This window comes from Haliotis rufescens, unplaced genomic scaffold (genome assembly GCF_023055435.1).
Source record: "Haliotis rufescens isolate VD_foot unplaced genomic scaffold, xgHalRufe1.0.p SCAF_18, whole genome shotgun sequence".
NCBI lineage: Eukaryota > Metazoa > Mollusca > Gastropoda > Lepetellida > Haliotidae > Haliotis > Haliotis rufescens.
Genome location: NW_025963868.1, coordinates 14,248,190 through 14,266,388, shown reverse-complemented (window position 1 = coordinate 14,266,388; position 18,199 = coordinate 14,248,190). Strand labels below are relative to the sequence as shown.

The window sequence follows — 18,199 nt, the reverse complement described above, 5'->3', positions numbered from 1 at the left end:
TGTGTGTGTGTGTGTGTGTGTGTGTGGCTGCTTGTACTAGTCCGGACTGATGCCGATTTATAGTGCTAGCTCACTGAGATACCATGTCGCAGTTTAACATGAATACCCCACCTAGACACAGTATACTGACTCCGAGCCGACCAGTCCTTGATTGAGCCCCTTAATGCCGAGAGACAGACAGGGTAACATCAAATACCATCTTTTAACGCGGCTGGGGATCGAACACCGGACCTTCCGCTCTCCGGGCGGACGCTCTACCAGTAGACCACGGAGGCGGTATCAATATAAATGATTAAACGGGAAAACAAGGTTACTCATATGTCGACAGGTTTTGTATTCTCATCAGGATTTTCCAAATACGTTTTAGACACCTTTTATCATCTTGCGTTACAACACTTTCATCATCGCATTAAACGACGTATACCTTTCTAATCAAATGGTGATTTTCATTCCAATGTTTTGATGTCGCAACTTATGACATGACGCATGACGTCAGATACTCGCTCCACAGCTGCCCCGGGGGACACCGCAGCACGAGCTTCTGTCCCAAGAGGCACTGTATGTACTTTGTGGGGTCGGGATGGGCGTAGAACCCTGCTCCGTCAGGGTGCTGGCAGATATTTGGATCCATGGTTGGCGACGCCAGGGTCAGCGCTGGAGATTTAACGTCAACTGACGTAGCTGTCGTTGTTTTGGACGACAGAAGCACCTGACGGACACACGTCTGTTGGATCTGATCCCAGACGAGGGAACTCGGACAGAGCTGCACCCACGGGTTGCCCCATACATCACACTGAATGAATTTGTCGGGGTCGGGGTGGGTGAAGTGAAACGTTCCGTCTCTGATGTCTCGCGCAGTACAAGGGTTGGATGTGTTCCTGCTCAGTATATGACGACCTGGAAGTGTCATGGCGGATATAGCCGACCCGCAGCCATGAGATATGACGTCATAGGCTTCCCCCGGGGGACACTGAGCTATGTACATCTTCCCGCTTAGGTCACAAAGTATAAACTTGGTTTTATCGAATGGGTGGATGAAGGATAGGGCGTGGCCGTGGATGTTCTCCCTTGGGCAGGGGTTGGCGGGCGGCTTGATTTTGTCTGTTAAAAACATGGTATATGCCTCGTTAGAATATGCACGAAAAAGGAACTTAAATTTCCATTTACCTGGAACCTGTAAAGTCAATATAAACTGAAATTGCGTGGGTCTTGTCAAAACTGGCATCACAGAGGACTGAAATATTTGCCTAAGGCCTACCTATCAAAACACACTAGTTTGTCACAACCGTCCTAACATACACATCGCTCCGACCCTGAACATTTATAACTGCACATACCTTGACAATGTCATCTAATATCTTTCACCATTCTATTCATGGAAACAAACCAGGCAGTCAATTGATCCATGCACCAGATAATCCAGTGTTAATTTTGAATTTCGTCTGTAGGTACCAGTCAATGCAAAAGATTATGTCACATAAACACATCGTCGCGTATAATGTGAAGACGATATCACTCATTGTTCGTGACGTTATGGACGGGTATATGTGACGTCACACCAACACTCGGCCAATGCGCAAATGTCTACACTTGAGATCGGGAAGTCGGCATTTGTAAACACTTTCTCAGAAACAATGACATGAGAGACAAAGCCAAAGCTCGGAACTTACAAAACCTTGTATACGTGCATAATACATACCTAACTAGCAGCATGCATACATACATAATACATGCCTAACAAGAGCATGCAAACATACATATTACATACCTAACTAGCAGCATGCATACATACATATTACATACCTAACTAGCAGCATGCATACATACATATTACATACCTTACTAGCAGCATGCATACATACATAATACATACCTCACTAGCGGCATGCATACATACATATCATACCTACCTAGCAGCATGCATACATACATACTACATACCTCACTAGCGGCATGCATACATACATAATACATACCTAACAAGAGCATGCAAACATACATATTACATACCTAACTAGCAGCATGCATACATACATATTACATACCTAACTAGCAGCATGCATACATACATATTACATACCTAACTAGCAGCATGCATACATACATAATACATACCTAACAAGAGCATGCAAACATACATATTACATACCTAACTAGCAGCATGCATACATACATATTACATACCTAACAAGCAGCATGCATACATACATATTACATACCTAACTAGCAGCATGCATACATACATAATACATACCTAACTAGCAGCATGCATACATACATAATATATACCTAGCTAGTAGCATGCATACATACATAATACATACCTAACTAGCAGCATGCATACATACATAATACATACCTAACTAGCTCTATGCATACATACATAATATATACCTAACTAGCAGCATGCATACATACATAATATATACCTAGCTAGTAGCATGGATACATACATAATATATACGTAACTGGCAGCATTAACACACAATACATACCTAACTAGCAGCATGCATACATACATAATATATACCTAACTAGCAGCATGCATACACAATACATACCTAACTAGCAGCATGCATACATGATATATACCTAGCTTGCAGCATGCATACATACATCATATATACGTTACTAGCTGCATGCATACATACATAATATATACCTAAATAGCAGCATGCATACATACATAACATATACCTAACTAGCACCATGCATACACAATACATACAAGATGTACCTCACCAGCCGCATGCATACATATATAATACAAACATAACTAGTAGCATCCATACATTCATACTGCATACCTGATTAGCAGCATGCATATATACATAATATATACCCAACTAGCAGCATGCATAGATACATACTATTTACCTAACTAGCAGCATTCATAGATACATAATATATATCTAACTAGCAGCACGCATATATACATAATGTATTTAACTAGCTGCATGCGTACATACATAATATATACCTAACTTGCTGCATACATACATATATAATACATACCTAACTAGCAGTATCCATATATTACATATATCATATATCACCTTTCTTACCTAGGTCTGGTGTACAAAGCTGTTGTTTCTGCACCTGCGGACAACCATCGGCATTGCCCTGACATCCTTGTGCATCTGATTGCAGAAGAAAATATGTACTCAGCATTAGGAAGGAACACGACATCTTTCAACGCTCTGCCCGGAGGTCTGAGAGTGAATTATAGCACTTACGGTAGTTGTTTTGTCCAGAAACGTACAGAATAAGACCTTGCTCAATAGTTCGGACACAAGGTGATATACAGTACCACAGAAATACCAGCGGACGTGCGCGGGACCATGGACATATAGATTTACATCATAACCTGACTTGTAGGGCAGTAGTGTGATCTTCATGGCATTATACCATATCGTACGTTGTTGCATCTGCTATGTAAATTTACGTTTAAGTAGCTGTTGTTAGGAACAGGATTAATTGTGGCATAAAATAAAGTTGTTAACATAGATATCTGCGTCACCCTTTCAGGTTTTTATGTCAATACATACTCCTTGTTGTGTTGGATTTCTAGGCATATATATTCATATGTGATAAATATCATACTGATATAAATGTTTAAGTATTGTATTAATATTTATTTTTTGCATTAAAATGTGGGTCTGGCTTAGGTTCTACCTGACGTCGAAGACGCGTTGGGTAAACTCATCGGCAGAGAATCGTTAAAACCACTGTGGACTCCGTTCTTCACAGCGATGCTGATGTTCGCAGACAGACACGACGCCATCTTGGCGACGCCCGTGGCGAGTTTCAGCGCTTCCACGGTGAGATAGAATGGCCGGTTGTGTTGGAGGAGTAGTTCTGCTGGATGGGGCTTCGTGACGGTGTAGGTGAAGTCGTTGGAAGCCAGACTAGGTCGGGGGCTGCTGTAGGAGCCGTATATGTGGACGACTCCGCAGTCGACAGCCACCTAGTGAACGTGAGCACCCGCACATCAAACACGTTCATGTCGAACGAACGTTATAGTTTATAATGTATAACGTATATAAAGGGTATTTCGCTCATCTTATCAATATCATTGTCTGATCGAGTGACATGACATATTATTGTTGAAGTATTTAATTACTATCAGGCACGTGTATAGTCATCGTGGGTCGTTGCTAATGCTATCAAGCACTGGTGTGCCTGTGCCAGGTTTGTTAATAGATTGGAAATTGCTGACTGGAAAACAATATTCATTCTCCTACTTTCTGATTACGGGCACTTTCTTTACATCGCGACCTCTTTAACAGAACAATCTGTCTAAACACAGCCTCTTTGTATATCGGCGATCTGTGACCAGTGCCGTATACCGACCCTTAATCTGCCCCGTCGTGGAACTCGCTCTTGACGCCACCATTCAGGACCATTATCCATACTGGCCCTTACTTCCCCACTATACGCTCCGTATGTTCGCCACGCACTATGTATACCATTTGTGACCATTCTGCTTCCCCACCATCCTCGAATAGCCAGTGTATTACATATCCATTCTATTTAAAAAATAAACGACGAGTGGGAGTTGTTTATCGTACATTAATTCACTGCAGGGAGAATACACCAGTCCCGAGTGGTTTATTCTCTCTCCAGTCGTTTATTTCTTCAGAGATATCAACGTTATATAAGCATCTTTAAGGATGATGATGAAACGTACAAGCTTTAAAAATTCACCCGTATTTAAATAATGAGGACTCCCTCAATAGAATCCGACCTCGGACATGTCAGAAAAGTCCAATTTATGCACAGGTTGGTATTTCCCGCATATTCTACACAATTCTCACGTCGATTACCCGAACCGTTCCTCCCAATACCAATTGTCATATCTCTCCCGCTTTGGGATGCGATCGTTCGGCCATCGCGTTTATCTGCGTTGCCAAGCTACATCTATAGAGAGCAGCTCACTGGACACTCCCCTCTAAAAAATAAAGTCGTCATATATACGCATCAAGATGCGAGCGCATGTTCCAATCTCCAGAAATGACGTCATGATCATGATAGAACAATGTTTTATCATGAAATAAACCACGCTTCGTTCGCATGGCTATCTTATATCTTATATAATGCCTATATGCCCCGGACCCATTCGCTACCAAAGCTCCGTGTCTCCTGTTACTAACTTTGCAGGGAATATTGCTAAGGACAATGTTAACATCCAGTTAGTTTGTGTGACCTGTAAGTAGTTGTTGGTGTTGCTGCAGTCGACCATGTCATCACTCGTCAGATGGAAGTGTTTCTTGAGTCCCTGGTCAGGCAGGCTTGACCGCACTATCTCCGTCGTCGTGTTGCAGCGCAGGACCCGGATAGCTGGAGCTGCAACAAGACACATTGGTATGCGACGGGAGGTGGGACTGAGAGTGTAGTTTGTATGCCGCTTGTACCCACGTCGAGGAACACCGAGAATTGCGTTTTCATGTTCCATTATACCTGGGACTGCGGTATGACGAGGGAAAGCTTTAATCATTAGGCTACTCATGACATCGAGAAATCATATATAACACGTCTGTCCTTTCTTGCGCGACACAAACGCAACTTCCCCTCGACTTGAACAGCCACTATTTTCTTAGGTGAGGTGAGGTGAGGTGAAATGGGGTTTAACGTCGCGTCCAAGATCATTGCACTTATATAGCGACGTACATGTACGTGTGTTTGTGTGGCTGCTTGTACTAGTCCGGACTGATGCCGATTTATAGTGCTAGCACACTAAGATACCATGACGCAGTTTAACATGAATACCCCACTCAGACACAGTATACTGACTCCGAGCCGACCAGTCCTTGTTTTAGCCCCTTAATGCCGAGCGCCAGACAGGGTAACAACAAGTACCATCTTTTAACGTCTTTTGGTATGACGCGGTCGGGGATCGAACCCCGGACCTTCCGCTCTCCGGGCGGACGCTCTACCACTAGACCACGGAGGCGGTCTCACTATTTTCTTAACAAAAGCCTCCGGGAGAAATTGGGTACAGCCCGACTTCAGCGACGTTATTACTACCACGCTGAGTTAAATTTAATATACAGAAAGGCATCTTGAAACATTTAAGTAGTACGCGTGCCGACAACGACACCAACTGCCTGAATGACGCATAATAATCTTCTGTCGTTAGTGTGTGTGGAGGGGAAGGGAGTACCGCCTTCATAAGTCAAATATCGTTACTTCCTATTTATCATTTTCCTTTAGCCAAACATGGACACTATGCGAGTATCACCTAACGTGCATTTCGAAGAGGTTATTAAACCAGTAAACATCCAGTTAAAGCTTAAAATGTCTTTGTTAAATGAAATTATTTCTTAGCGTTCACTGGTTCATACTCACTCACTTACTCACTTACTCACTCTATTGTTTGAAAGATTTCATGCGGAAACTAAGAACTACGACGTCCTCCGTTTCGTTGCCTTCAAAAGCCAATCTAAAAAATAAATGACTGAATAACCTAAATGATTGCATACCCGCACAAGACCCTTGCAGAACGTCGTACACGATGTCGCTAATGTGAGCGAACGTGGGCAGCAAATACACGTGGTTACACGTGGGTGCCGACGCCAGTGCGTTCAGTACCCGGATGTTGACCCTGCCGACCCCGATAGTGAAGACCCTGATCCCGGCTTTGTGGACGTCTTGGCCGACTGTAATGGTGGCGTTTGAGCTCTTCGACCTATGGCAGATTATATGACATAACAGTCCTGATATTATTATATATTGGCAGAATTATGTGATTGGCTTTAATCAGTAGTTATCTATTTAACTTTGTCAATTCTATACCTAACAAACGCGTGGTCCCCAACATGAGAAAGAATCCATTTATCGGCGAAATGATGGTATTTTGATATTACAATAATTGTATGATTGCTCATGCTATCAACCCCTGTTTGTTAGTTTCAGTTACAAGTACTCGTAGGCAGCCGTATAAGAACTGTGATATTACTAACTCCGACACTCACTCATTCACCATTTAGCACGTTAATATATTCTCATCTTTCGATTTCCCTTCCAGGGATCTCAATCGCTTAAGACGCCGCTACAACGTGCAGAGTTGCGCCCCTTGGACGTACCATAATCCTGATTCTTGGTTCGTCACTAACGTGCTCTTTAGTTTCAGCAAAGTGGTAATGCCAACGATAAGAGTCAGCTCGGGCCTTCCTCCCACTATAAAGTGATATGCCATGAAATAAGCGATATACCTTCCAAAGTCGGGTTAAACCCATCCCACTCACTTTACCTTCCGTCTGTTATGAGAATGGCGATCTTAGAGGCCTCCCGCCTGGCGCCATTTCCGGCACTGAAGACGTCATGGATGGTGACATTGATGGCTTCAGCGATGTTGGAACCGCCGGGGACGTACACCATGTTGTCGAGGTAGCTGCTGATCTGTGCGGCTGTATGGTAGCGATCCAGGTGGAACTCCACCATGGCGAAGCTGCTATACTTGACCACGGCGATCCTGGTGTCTGGGCTTGACCGGAAGAGAGTCGTGACGGCATCCTTGACGAAGTCAAGCGTCCTGTAGAAGTCGATGCTGTCCACGCTGCTTGAACTGTCCACAACAAACACCACGTCGAGTTGTCTACTGGAGCACACTGGAAGTAAATAATACAGTAACTCTAGTACTAACCAACAACAGTGGCCGTCCGCAGAGAAACAAAGACTGTCAGGATTTAAAATTAAGCACTTTGTCATTATAGACTAAAATAGGGCAAGATACATCAAGAGTATGCGTCAATAAAATATCTAGATAAACACTATTGGGTTTATTTAGATGAATGATTGTCAAAAGACAGAAACACCTCGTCCAGAGCACGTGATTTGTTTACGTCAAGCTTAATCAACCACTACAACGGAGACTCTATCTCATTAGCCAAGGACAACGTGAAAATTCGAAAGGACTAGTTTGTTTGTGTTTGTAAGCCGCCCTCAGCAACATTCCAGCTGTATCACGGCGGTCTGTAAATAATCCAGTCTGGACAGACAATCCAGTGATTGATATCATGAGCATCGATCTACGCAAATAGGAGACGATGGCATGCATCGATCTATTCCAGCGATCCCGTCCAGCCGCTGTCCTGTGAGTCTTCTCTTTCGACAAGCATGGGTTGCTGAAGACAATGTCTGATTTTAATTCGGATCGTCACGGAGATGGTAAACATGTTTGTTTAACACGACACATATCACTATATATATATATATATATATATATATATATATATATATATATATATATATATATATATATATATATATATATATATATATAAACTGAATATATAATTATATAAAATATACTGAAAATAAACATTACATTTGTAATACCAATCTCATTACTCTTTAAATTTGTGAAAGAATACAAGAATATCGCCAGACAGCACAAGTTCCCAGCATTCAAGGAATCTTAAGTGCTACATAATTATATAAAGTCCAGGCAAGAAACTGAGTCCAGGTTGGCACTGCACGTCATGACGTCAAGTTAAAACTAACCTATCTTACACTGCGATACATTCGCTGCAATCTCACGCTTGAAATCGAGGTCGTGGGAATAACCTTGTTTCCAATAACATTATCATTGAAAGACGTAACCATGTAAACATTCCATTTTCATTCATTACCTACGTCAAACTCACGTACAACAAGCACTGTTACCGTGTTGGGTGTTTCGAAATTGTTGCAAAGTGTGTTAAAAAATCAGCCTCATAGTCTTAGATAAAAATTATCAAATTTGCAGCTGTAGCTGACAAAATATCTAATCTCGTTACAAAATCCCAGGCCACCAACAGACCATCAACGGTCGGTCCCTTCCGGATTAGTTTCAGAAAAAAACTCAAACAGCTTGAAGGGCAAGTTCACACGGAAATGAACCTATTTTTCTTGTACTTTTTCCACATTAAAAGTGTTAACCTAGTAGTGTCATAGACAAAAATATAAAAATATCACAATTAATTAACATATGTTTTGCATTAAAACGATTTATATTTTTCACATTTACCAAGTGTTCTATTTTCATAACAAAAACACCATGGATTATGCCCCTTGCAATATGACGTCATTGGTGCCAATTGATAAACATTATGACGTCATCATGCTATGTTAGAGCCGCTTCACGTGGTGTAGGTACAGCTGTGTGATTCTAGCGTCTCAGATGTCAGCCAGCATAGTGTTATGCTGAGTCACCACTGCGCCGGAGTGTGTCGTAGGCCATGTTGTTTTACCGAAAACTGGTACTTGATATCTTTTGCGTTGAGAATAGACAGGGATCCAGTTGAATTGGCACCAATTACGTCATAATCTAAGGGGGATAACTCAAGCCTGTTTAGCTCGAAAAACGAAGGCCTCATAACGGCATATCATTTTCACACTATTGTGAGCTTCCTACTTTCACTGTGAAAAAAATGAGTTTACATTTTCAAACACAGATATTAACTAATTCTAAAATTGCGTTTTGTTTAGAAAAAGAAAGAAAGTGATTTTAGCGTGTACACTTCCCCTTTAAGAAGGCATTGAGCAATCCTTTTGCGAACTACAGGGCACTACAGTGTTTCCTCGAATAAAATGTTTGTTTTGCGAGATACATTAAATTAACATGTGCAGAAAGGGAATACCATTGTGACGTATTCAGCTCACGTGTTACTTTAAGGTCTTCAAGCCTTTTGGTATGACTCGATGACTATGTATAATTCTCAAATTCTCTTGCTCAAACAAAATAATGTTATCCAGTGGCATATACAATGTAATACAGGAGACTTAAACCTCTATTCAAATCTAGGATGCATGTCATCGTAGCTTCGGCAGTGAGGCACGTGTATAAATGAGAGCCTGGAAGTTAATAATAATTATGATACTTTGATTACTTTGTCGTAATTTCGATTATTTTCTCGTTGCTTCAGTTTTTTTTCGTATTTACGATTATTTTCTCGTTGTTTCAAATTTAGTTTTTTAAAAATAATTAAAATTACGAGAAAAAAAAGTCGAAGTAACGAGAAAAAGTGAGGTATCGACCTTTATAAATAGAAATGAAATAACTTGAAAATTATCGAAACAACAAAAAGATAATGCAAATAACGTAAAGACTCGTAAAGTGGAGATTTTTAAAAACAAATATAAAAATGAACTAATTCATAACTACCAAAGTGGCTTTCGTATACATGGATCTAGTTAAATGCAGTATAGCTTAATACTGAATTATCTTCTACTGACGGGACTACAGATTAACCGCCAGTGATAGACCGTACATTAATTTAGTCGAAAGAAAACAGTCTTACCGTCTGGCATGACGTGCACTCTGTCGACGTAGCTGTAGGGTAATATGCCGTCATGGAAGGCGTCCCTCCAGAAGACTTGCTGCCCCGGGGGATCGGGAGGCACCCCGTCCGGCCCCACTGTTAGGAGCGTGTACAGGGAGGCGGCCAGGGCAGAGTAGAGGGGCTTCAGCAAGGCCCGCCACGGTACCCGCTTCCAGTCGATGGAGAACTCGCGCAAGATGTCCAAGCATTTGGGGAGCAAACGGGCTGAACAGTTTGTCGTTGCGCGGAACTTGGTCTCGTCTATCTAAAAGAAAAATATAATCGATTCTCACAGTATTTTGAATTAACTATCCATGAAAGCATATGATGATATTTATATTCCTTGTAACATATTATCACAATGACCTGACAAAGTTACGTAATTTGAAAAGAAGAGTTTCATAAATTGTTATTCACCCTACACACCCTCATAAGTCCCTTTCCCTTGCATAAATTGCGAAAAGTCTCGGAACATCTTAGGGGACGTGATGCGATCACGAGGTATCTAAACTGCCCTGGGACCCGTGAAGATCCGGGTTAGAATAGATCTTCAGCAACCCATGCTTGCCGTAAAAGGCGACTATGCTTGTCGTGAGAGGCGACTAACAGGAACGGGTGGTCAGGCTCGCTGACTTGGTTGATGCATGTCATCGACCCCAATTGCGTGAATCGATGCTCATGATATCAATCACTGGATTGTTTGGTCCAGACTCGATTATTTACAGACCGCCGTCATGTAGCTGGAATATTGCTGAGTGCGGCATCGTTAAAAAACAACAAAATAACAAACAAATAAACTGCCTGGCTTAAAAGCATCGACGAAACTGCTGACGTGGTGTCCAAAACACAACTGCCATACCCCTATCCAAAACACAACTGCCATACCCCTATCCAAAACACAAATGCCATACCCCTATCCAAAACACAAATGCCATACCCCTATCCAAAACACAACTGCCATACCCCTATCCAAAACACAAATGCCATACCCCTATCCAAAACACAACTGCCATACCCCTATCCAAAACACAACTGCCATACCCCTATCCAAAACACAAATGCCATACCCCTATCCAAAACACAACTGCCATACCCCTATCCAAAACACAACTGCCATACCCCTATCCAAAACACAAATGCCATACCCCTATCCAAAACACAAATGCCATACCCCTATCCAAAACACAACTGCCATACCCCTATCCAAAACACAAATGCCATACCCCTATCCAAAACACAACTGCCATACCCCTATCCAAAACACAAATGCCATACCCCTATCCAAAACACAACTGCCATACCCCTATCCAAAACACAACTGCCATACCCCTATCCAAAACACAAATGCCATACCCCTATCCAAAACACAACTGCCATACCCCTATCCAAAACACAAATGCCATACCCCTATCCAAAACACAAATGCCATACCCCTATCCAAAACACAAATGCCATACCCCTATCCAAAACACAAATGCCATACCCCTATCCAAAACACAACTGCCATACCCCTATCCAAAACACAAATGCCATACCCCTATCCAAAACACAACTGCCATACCCCTATCCAAAACACAGGGGGTTAGCACTGCCCCTGTCAACCTGGATGTCGGTAGGTAGATTTTTTGCGGGACAGAAAAACTTGTGATTTCACCCGACCACATGAAGCACGGTTTGGGTAAGTTGAACTAAACCCAACTTTAATCATGCACCGAAGGGCTTCCGGACCACAATCGTTGCAGAATTTATGTAAGACACTCAATAATAAATTCAATATTTCTTACTTTACTTTTAGTGTCACCTTGCGACGAGTCGAAAACTGGATGCTTTTCATTGTAACAAACAAAATCTTTACTTCATATATTTTACACGCATAAGTATATAATTTCTTTGCACCTTCCGTGTAGACATAAACATGCTTAGATGTCAATGCTTACTTGCAGAGCTAGCTTAACCAACGCGCTGACATTAAAAGCATGGGTTCGGTTCAATAAGGGTAAACAAAATAGGAATTCAATATGTTCATCTTAATGAGGAGAGTGGTTTATCATCTATACGCAAGGACGATACATTATGTATTATAACAGTTTGCGAACAGTTTTATATCATGTTTACACGAGGACTCTCGATACATAAATATACTCTCATCGTAAATGCTGACTGCTAAACATTCTTCCTAGAAAGGGGGAGGTCGGGTAGCCTAGTGCTTAAAGGGTTCGCTCGCCACGCCAAAGACCCGTGTTCGATTCCCGACATGGGTACAATGTGTGAAGCCTATATCTGGTGTCCCCCGCCGTGTTGTTGCTGGAATATTGTTAAAGCGGCGTAAAACCATACTCACTCACTCTTCCTTGTAAGGCTACAACACCGTCGCTTGAGAATCACCTTAAGCGTCATGCTGGGGAGCTTCTTTGGAATGAACTGGTGTTTTTTCTTTCTAACCCATACAGGCAGGGTGGATAAAACTAAAGTTGCCGATGATATAATACCGCCATTGTTTTACTCACCTGCCAGATCCCCCCATAGTAACCCGATCTAAAGGTCTTCGGGTCTGTTCCGTCCGCGCTCTCCACATAGGCCAGGCGTCGTAAGAACAAGTTACCTCGAAGGAAGATGCACGCATTACGTATACGATCTACCACGGTATTTACGATCTCGCTACCACGTGCCCTATCGTTAAGTGCTTGATCTGCACGCAAACGTACTACCACGTAGAAAAAGAAAAGAATTAGTCTGGCGTACATCACCAATGTGTAGTTAAAAGTAACTGTGTGGAAGATCTGTCCTTAGCACGCATGTCAAATTGAATGGTACAAGATGTCTACCGTTCTTATCGATGACGTCATGCACATTTAAGAGGCTTGTTGATGAGTATACCTGAGAGTTGTGTGGCAAGGGCATAGAGCTATACCGCCCCGTAAATGTATACCTGGAAACAAGGAACGCCCCTCCTTTTTTCATATATCACGAACTTCAATTTACCTTTTGGAAATGTTTACATATGAAATTAATCTCACATTGATAAATGTTTAATATACCACCGTGTCTTGCTGACAGCTTGGTCCAAGAAGACTGCATGTTCATCCAGATGATCGCAGGCACTGGCCATATTAGATGCAAATGTAGCAGGGCGTGGAGTCATCACACAGATGACATCCTTACCTTGTCAGCTTGCTGACGGGGTTAACCTCTTTGGTCTTGTGGACAGTGCGTCTGACCTTTGAATCAGAAGGTCCGTGGTCCGACTATCACGGCAGTCGGACAGTTTATGACCACTACCCAAAAGCACAGAGGAAGATATTGAAAGCGTAGACAAGTAACTATGATCAGTTACAAAACAAGATATGAGGTGATCTTTTTCGGTTTCTTGCATTTTGTAAATATAATGTTCAAGAGAATTATTTACAGGATACAACTGAAAAAGGACTATTTCTTTTGAAAATGTAGAGTAAATCGTGCTTAGCGTTTCTGAGAGGTGTATTTATTAATTGTTGGGTTTAGAAATGTTTCCTTTATCGAAGATCCCTTATCTACATTTGTTTAATTCAGCCAACAAGTTTGGGTGCTACCATATACACATACACTATTTCGGTTTTACGGCGTCAGTGTGTGCACTGTATATGTGGACTGCCTATAATCACTGGCTACCTGAAAGTGGGTTCAATGATGTTTAGCTTCAGGTCAGGCATTCAGGAATGACGTCTATAATAGCCTGATATCGCCGGGGCTGTTGACTATCCCGGACGCTTAAATATCCCAGTCGTGTTTGGTCATATACAGCGTAGCACAACTGGTCATGACCTGAAGCCGATGGCAACGATGATCAACCATAATGCTTATTGTTCACGATCCTTTACGATAATATTTCTTTGAATAGTGTAATAATACATAGAGGACATTTGCTTATCCTGGTCAAATAACATGTTTAACTCATCGACTGACCTGACAAAGGGGATATTTTCACAAATCTTGCAGCCACGAGTGAAAAATGTCAACTTTGTCAGGTCACAAGTTTATTTGACAAGACAGGACATTAAACATTCTACCTGTTATATAATTTATTATTAATCTTCACAATTATTCTCTGTAAAAATAGTTCAATTTAGGCAGAGATTAGGCAGAAAATATTATTCCTTATAAATTCGATATCTGACGCCTTGAAATAACATGTAAAATAAAATATCTAAAAGGAGTATAACCTCACTCACCCCCCCCCCCCCCCCCCCCTTACGTCACAGATGCAAAGCGAATTTAATGCTTGTGAAGATCTAGTTTGGTTTCATAAAGACAGTTTGTGTAAACGGCTCTCGCTTTCGTGATATTCCTTCAGTTCTGCCATGTAGTTGTAAAAGTGAATGACCTCTCGTGATTTTTGTATGACGTACGGGTTTAGTATCTTACACCTGTATCTTCACCACGTAGGTAATAAAACAAGTTATGTTTTTAATTGCGTGTGATTATGTCAGTTGAATCAGGATTCTAGAGCAGAAACAAAAACTGGTATCGGTATTGGAAAACAAGATGGCGGCCCCTTCGAAGACAGCACTGGTTTTTACTTTCGATCTGGAATCGTTTTTTTAATCGAGTTCACTTTCGATGAAAAAAGCATAGTTATTTGAAGCTAAATGATAAAGGAAGAGTATGATATGGAGGTTCTAAAATATTTTATAGGTGGTGGTGGGGGGTTAAAAAAAAACAAACAAACTGCAGTAAATAAAAAAACTCAGCCTCCAACTGCTTGAAAAACATAACTCAGCCTCAAATAAAAGTCTCGACCACAATATGGCCATCCTCATCAATACAGAGTGATTAGTGAGCAAAGCCATAATCTTGACAGAGAGACATAGTCATGAGAGACAGTATGCCTGAAACTCCCATTAATCAAAAATAATTTCAAATCTCCGAAGAAGCCATAACAGTTTTGACTGATGTGAAATGACCATTAAGCATCATTCCCCCTTACTTCCCTTTTTTCAGAAGGTTGTATAGAGGGGTGGCGATGCCAAAAGGCTTGCTACAAATTGTGATAATACGAGGACAACCTAAGAAATGAGCATGTCATGGACATTTTTATAGGGTGGGATCTGTGTAACTGAATCTATTTTTGAAGGATCGACATGTATGGCATCTTTGCTGAAGATATGCCCTCAGTAGGTGACTTGTTTGGTTTTAGAGTGAGTCCTGCTTCTTTGATCTTTTGGAATTCTGCCTTGAGGTGATTCAAATGTTCCAAAAATCATTTCGGAAAAATATTATGACGTCATCTACATACATTTGTATGTAACGTCAATTCATTTCTTTATTGCCTCTCAGCATGTTTGAAACCGAAAGGGAGGCGATTCCATTCAAAAACACCATCGGGTGTAATGAAGGCCGACTTCTGTTGTCAGCCACTAGCACAATCAAAGACACTAAAGACTTTGGCAGGTAGAAGGTAGAGGGAAACATATAGGCCTGGTAACTGCATTAAGGCGTGTATGGTCTACGGCAAAGCGGCAAGAGCTATCACGTTTTTTTTAACCATGGCAATGGGAGAGTGCCATTCAGAAGAACTTGGCCTCTGACCAATGTGAGGCTAAAACTGATCTTTGTGATTGGACAAATGCATTTTACTGTATACTTTGACTTTCAATATTTCAAAAATGCTTTGGGGGACAAAGGATCCACATAGTTCAGGGTATTGTTTTGGTGCACGGCTTCTCCCCAACGATGTGCTGAAGTATCGCCTGTCTCCAGTCCATCCAGTGTGCCTATAACGGACCATCAGCCTGGTGACTGTCATTCGGCAACAGCCAGAACTCCTTGCAACGTGGTTATGCGTTGCTTCTTGATGTATCATACCAATGGCTTGTTCTTTCAGTACCATTAATCTTAGTGCCACTAGTGTCTAGATTAATAAAACCCTACCTCCTGGAACAGTTGTCTACCTCCTATGACAACTCCTAAGAGTATATGTATTAAAATAGGATCGGTTTAGTTTAGTTACTGGATAAAACATTGAGAAATCAGGTACGTTGATTTTGTGGGATGGAAAACTTGCAGGGCCATTCTACGTCAAAGTATCTATTATGTAAAGCCATTTATATATCCTCACGTGAACTCTGCGAGGGCTTAGTCGTATCAAAAGCGGAGTGAGTGAGTTGGGTTTAACGCTGCTTGTAAAATTATTCCAGTTATACCACGGCGTGTCAGCTTAATGTGGAAGGAAAGCCCGAAGTGATGCAGGTCTCAGACGTTTACCGCTTCGGTGAATCATAGTTTCATAGTTCCCTGGAGTGTCCAAGGGACGTAACTCTGCACAGCTAACCGGGGGCCTTAGACGACTTGGCCACCCGTGCCCCCCAAAAGCGGAGTGTACGAGGCACAAGGTAAATAGACCCCACAAGACAATATCAGGTGAAACCTACTTTTCTTCATATTATTTATTCACATATTGGTTCAAGATAACAGTTTAGTCATGTCATGAAATATCTGCCTTTTATTATCAGTCATTTCACGGAATGACTTGAATGTTTAATCATTTCATGAAACGACTGACTGGGGTCGTGACGTTCTATAGATGTTTGCATGGATCGTTACATTATATAGAAGTTTATTGGACTCAAGACGTCATATAAATGTTTGTCCAGATCGTGATGTTATATAGAGGCTTGCTGTGGTCATGGCGCTACAGGGAGGTTTGCCTGGGTCGTGACATACTTCTGATTGTGACGTAGTGTAGACTGCAGCAAGCAACATTCACGCACTCAGACTCCTATACATTGCGTTGGCGGTGGGGTAGCCTGCTGGTTAAAATGTGAATGTTATGGTGGTGCACAGTTAGAAATGAGAAAACAGGAAAGTGCGAAACGATATAGATGATCATGATGTTTACGTATAGAAAAACGTTAAATAAATGAAATTATACTTTTATCTGCGTTGCCAAACTACACCTATGGGGAACAACTCACTAGACACTCCCCTCTCAAAAAGAATGCCGTCCAATATATGACGACAACAAGTTGCGAGCGCATGTTCGAATCTCCAGAAATGCCATGATAGACAATGTTTTGTCGTGAAATAAACCACACTTCGTTCTTCATTGCTCTTTACGATTTATAAGACAATTTCGTCTTTCAAAGCAACAGCAAGTAAATGTACAACTTTATGGATAACTTCTGGTAACTGTAGCTTGATGACGGTATAATAATCTACACTGGGACGTCATTCAGTGAATTAAACCAGAAGTTTATTATCCATAAAGATATCCATAAGGTAACGTTTACTTACTTAATCACCAATCAAACAGTTCAAGCACAACGTTCAAATTTACGGCTTGTTATTTTTGCATTACCTCTTCCATGCCTATTTCATTAGTCACATAAACAATTTAGTTCAATTCAAACGCATGATGAATAATGAATACATGTAACAAAGTTGTGTGAGAAACAGACGTAAAGTTATACCCTTCTTGGCATTTTAAAGCACTGCCGAACAAGACGGAAAATTCACATTGGCGTTCCTGTTTTCATGATTTTTCACGTGTATTGAACAGGTCTAGGGTTATTGGCGACGTTTCAGAATGATTAGTTGTGTTTTAATAAAACTTATGCATCTGTGAACACTAATATGATACTTTCATAACTGAATGTTCTGATATTTCGATTTCAGAACATTCATAAAATAACGCCGAAAATAGACCTCTAATGAAACCACGAAAACTGCGATATTTCAATGGTGTCCTCCCAGATCCCCTTATTACTCCCCACAAGGTACCAAAATAAAATTAGGTGCTGTGGGTGTGCCATGCCTGGATGAGTTTTATAATTAGGTAATGTTGGTAGTTGGATTCACCAAGATTGTGAGCAACCAGGTCAACATAGTCCATGATTGAAATGGTACCAGCATTCAAACTG

General features: G+C 41.4%; 1 protein-coding gene across 1 annotated transcript; it reads right to left on the bottom strand.

Annotated features, from left to right (window-relative positions):
• Positions 1 to 310: 310 nt before the first annotated feature.
• On the bottom strand, positions 311 to 13,156 carry LOC124112969. Its single transcript, XM_046473181.2, has 8 exons — positions 12,812 to 13,156; positions 10,284 to 10,569; positions 7,253 to 7,610; positions 6,483 to 6,688; positions 5,207 to 5,346; positions 3,676 to 3,967; positions 3,066 to 3,140; positions 311 to 1,101 (listed from the first exon to the last, which is right to left on the bottom strand). The coding sequence occupies exons 1-8, from the start codon at positions 13,046 to 13,048 to the stop codon at positions 473 to 475; spliced, it is 2,223 nt and encodes a 740-aa protein (XP_046329137.2). The 5' UTR covers positions 13,049 to 13,156; the 3' UTR covers positions 311 to 472.
• Between the last annotated feature and the right edge of the window lie 5,043 nt (positions 13,157 to 18,199).

Excerpts from the sequence above, each read along its gene's own strand:
- LOC124112969 (XM_046473181.2), bottom strand. The coding sequence starts at position 13,048 with ATGTACGCCAGACTAATTCTTTTCTTTTTCTACGTGGTAGTACGTTTG. Across the intron at positions 5,347-6,482 it reads TCTGCAAGGGTCTTGTGCGG|CTCCAGCTATCCGGGTCCTG; the intron begins GTATGCAATCAT and ends GTCTTGTTGCAG. Across the intron at positions 3,141-3,675 it reads CAACGCGTCTTCGACGTCAG|ATGCACAAGGATGTCAGGGC; the intron begins GTAGAACCTAAG and ends TTCTGCAATCAG.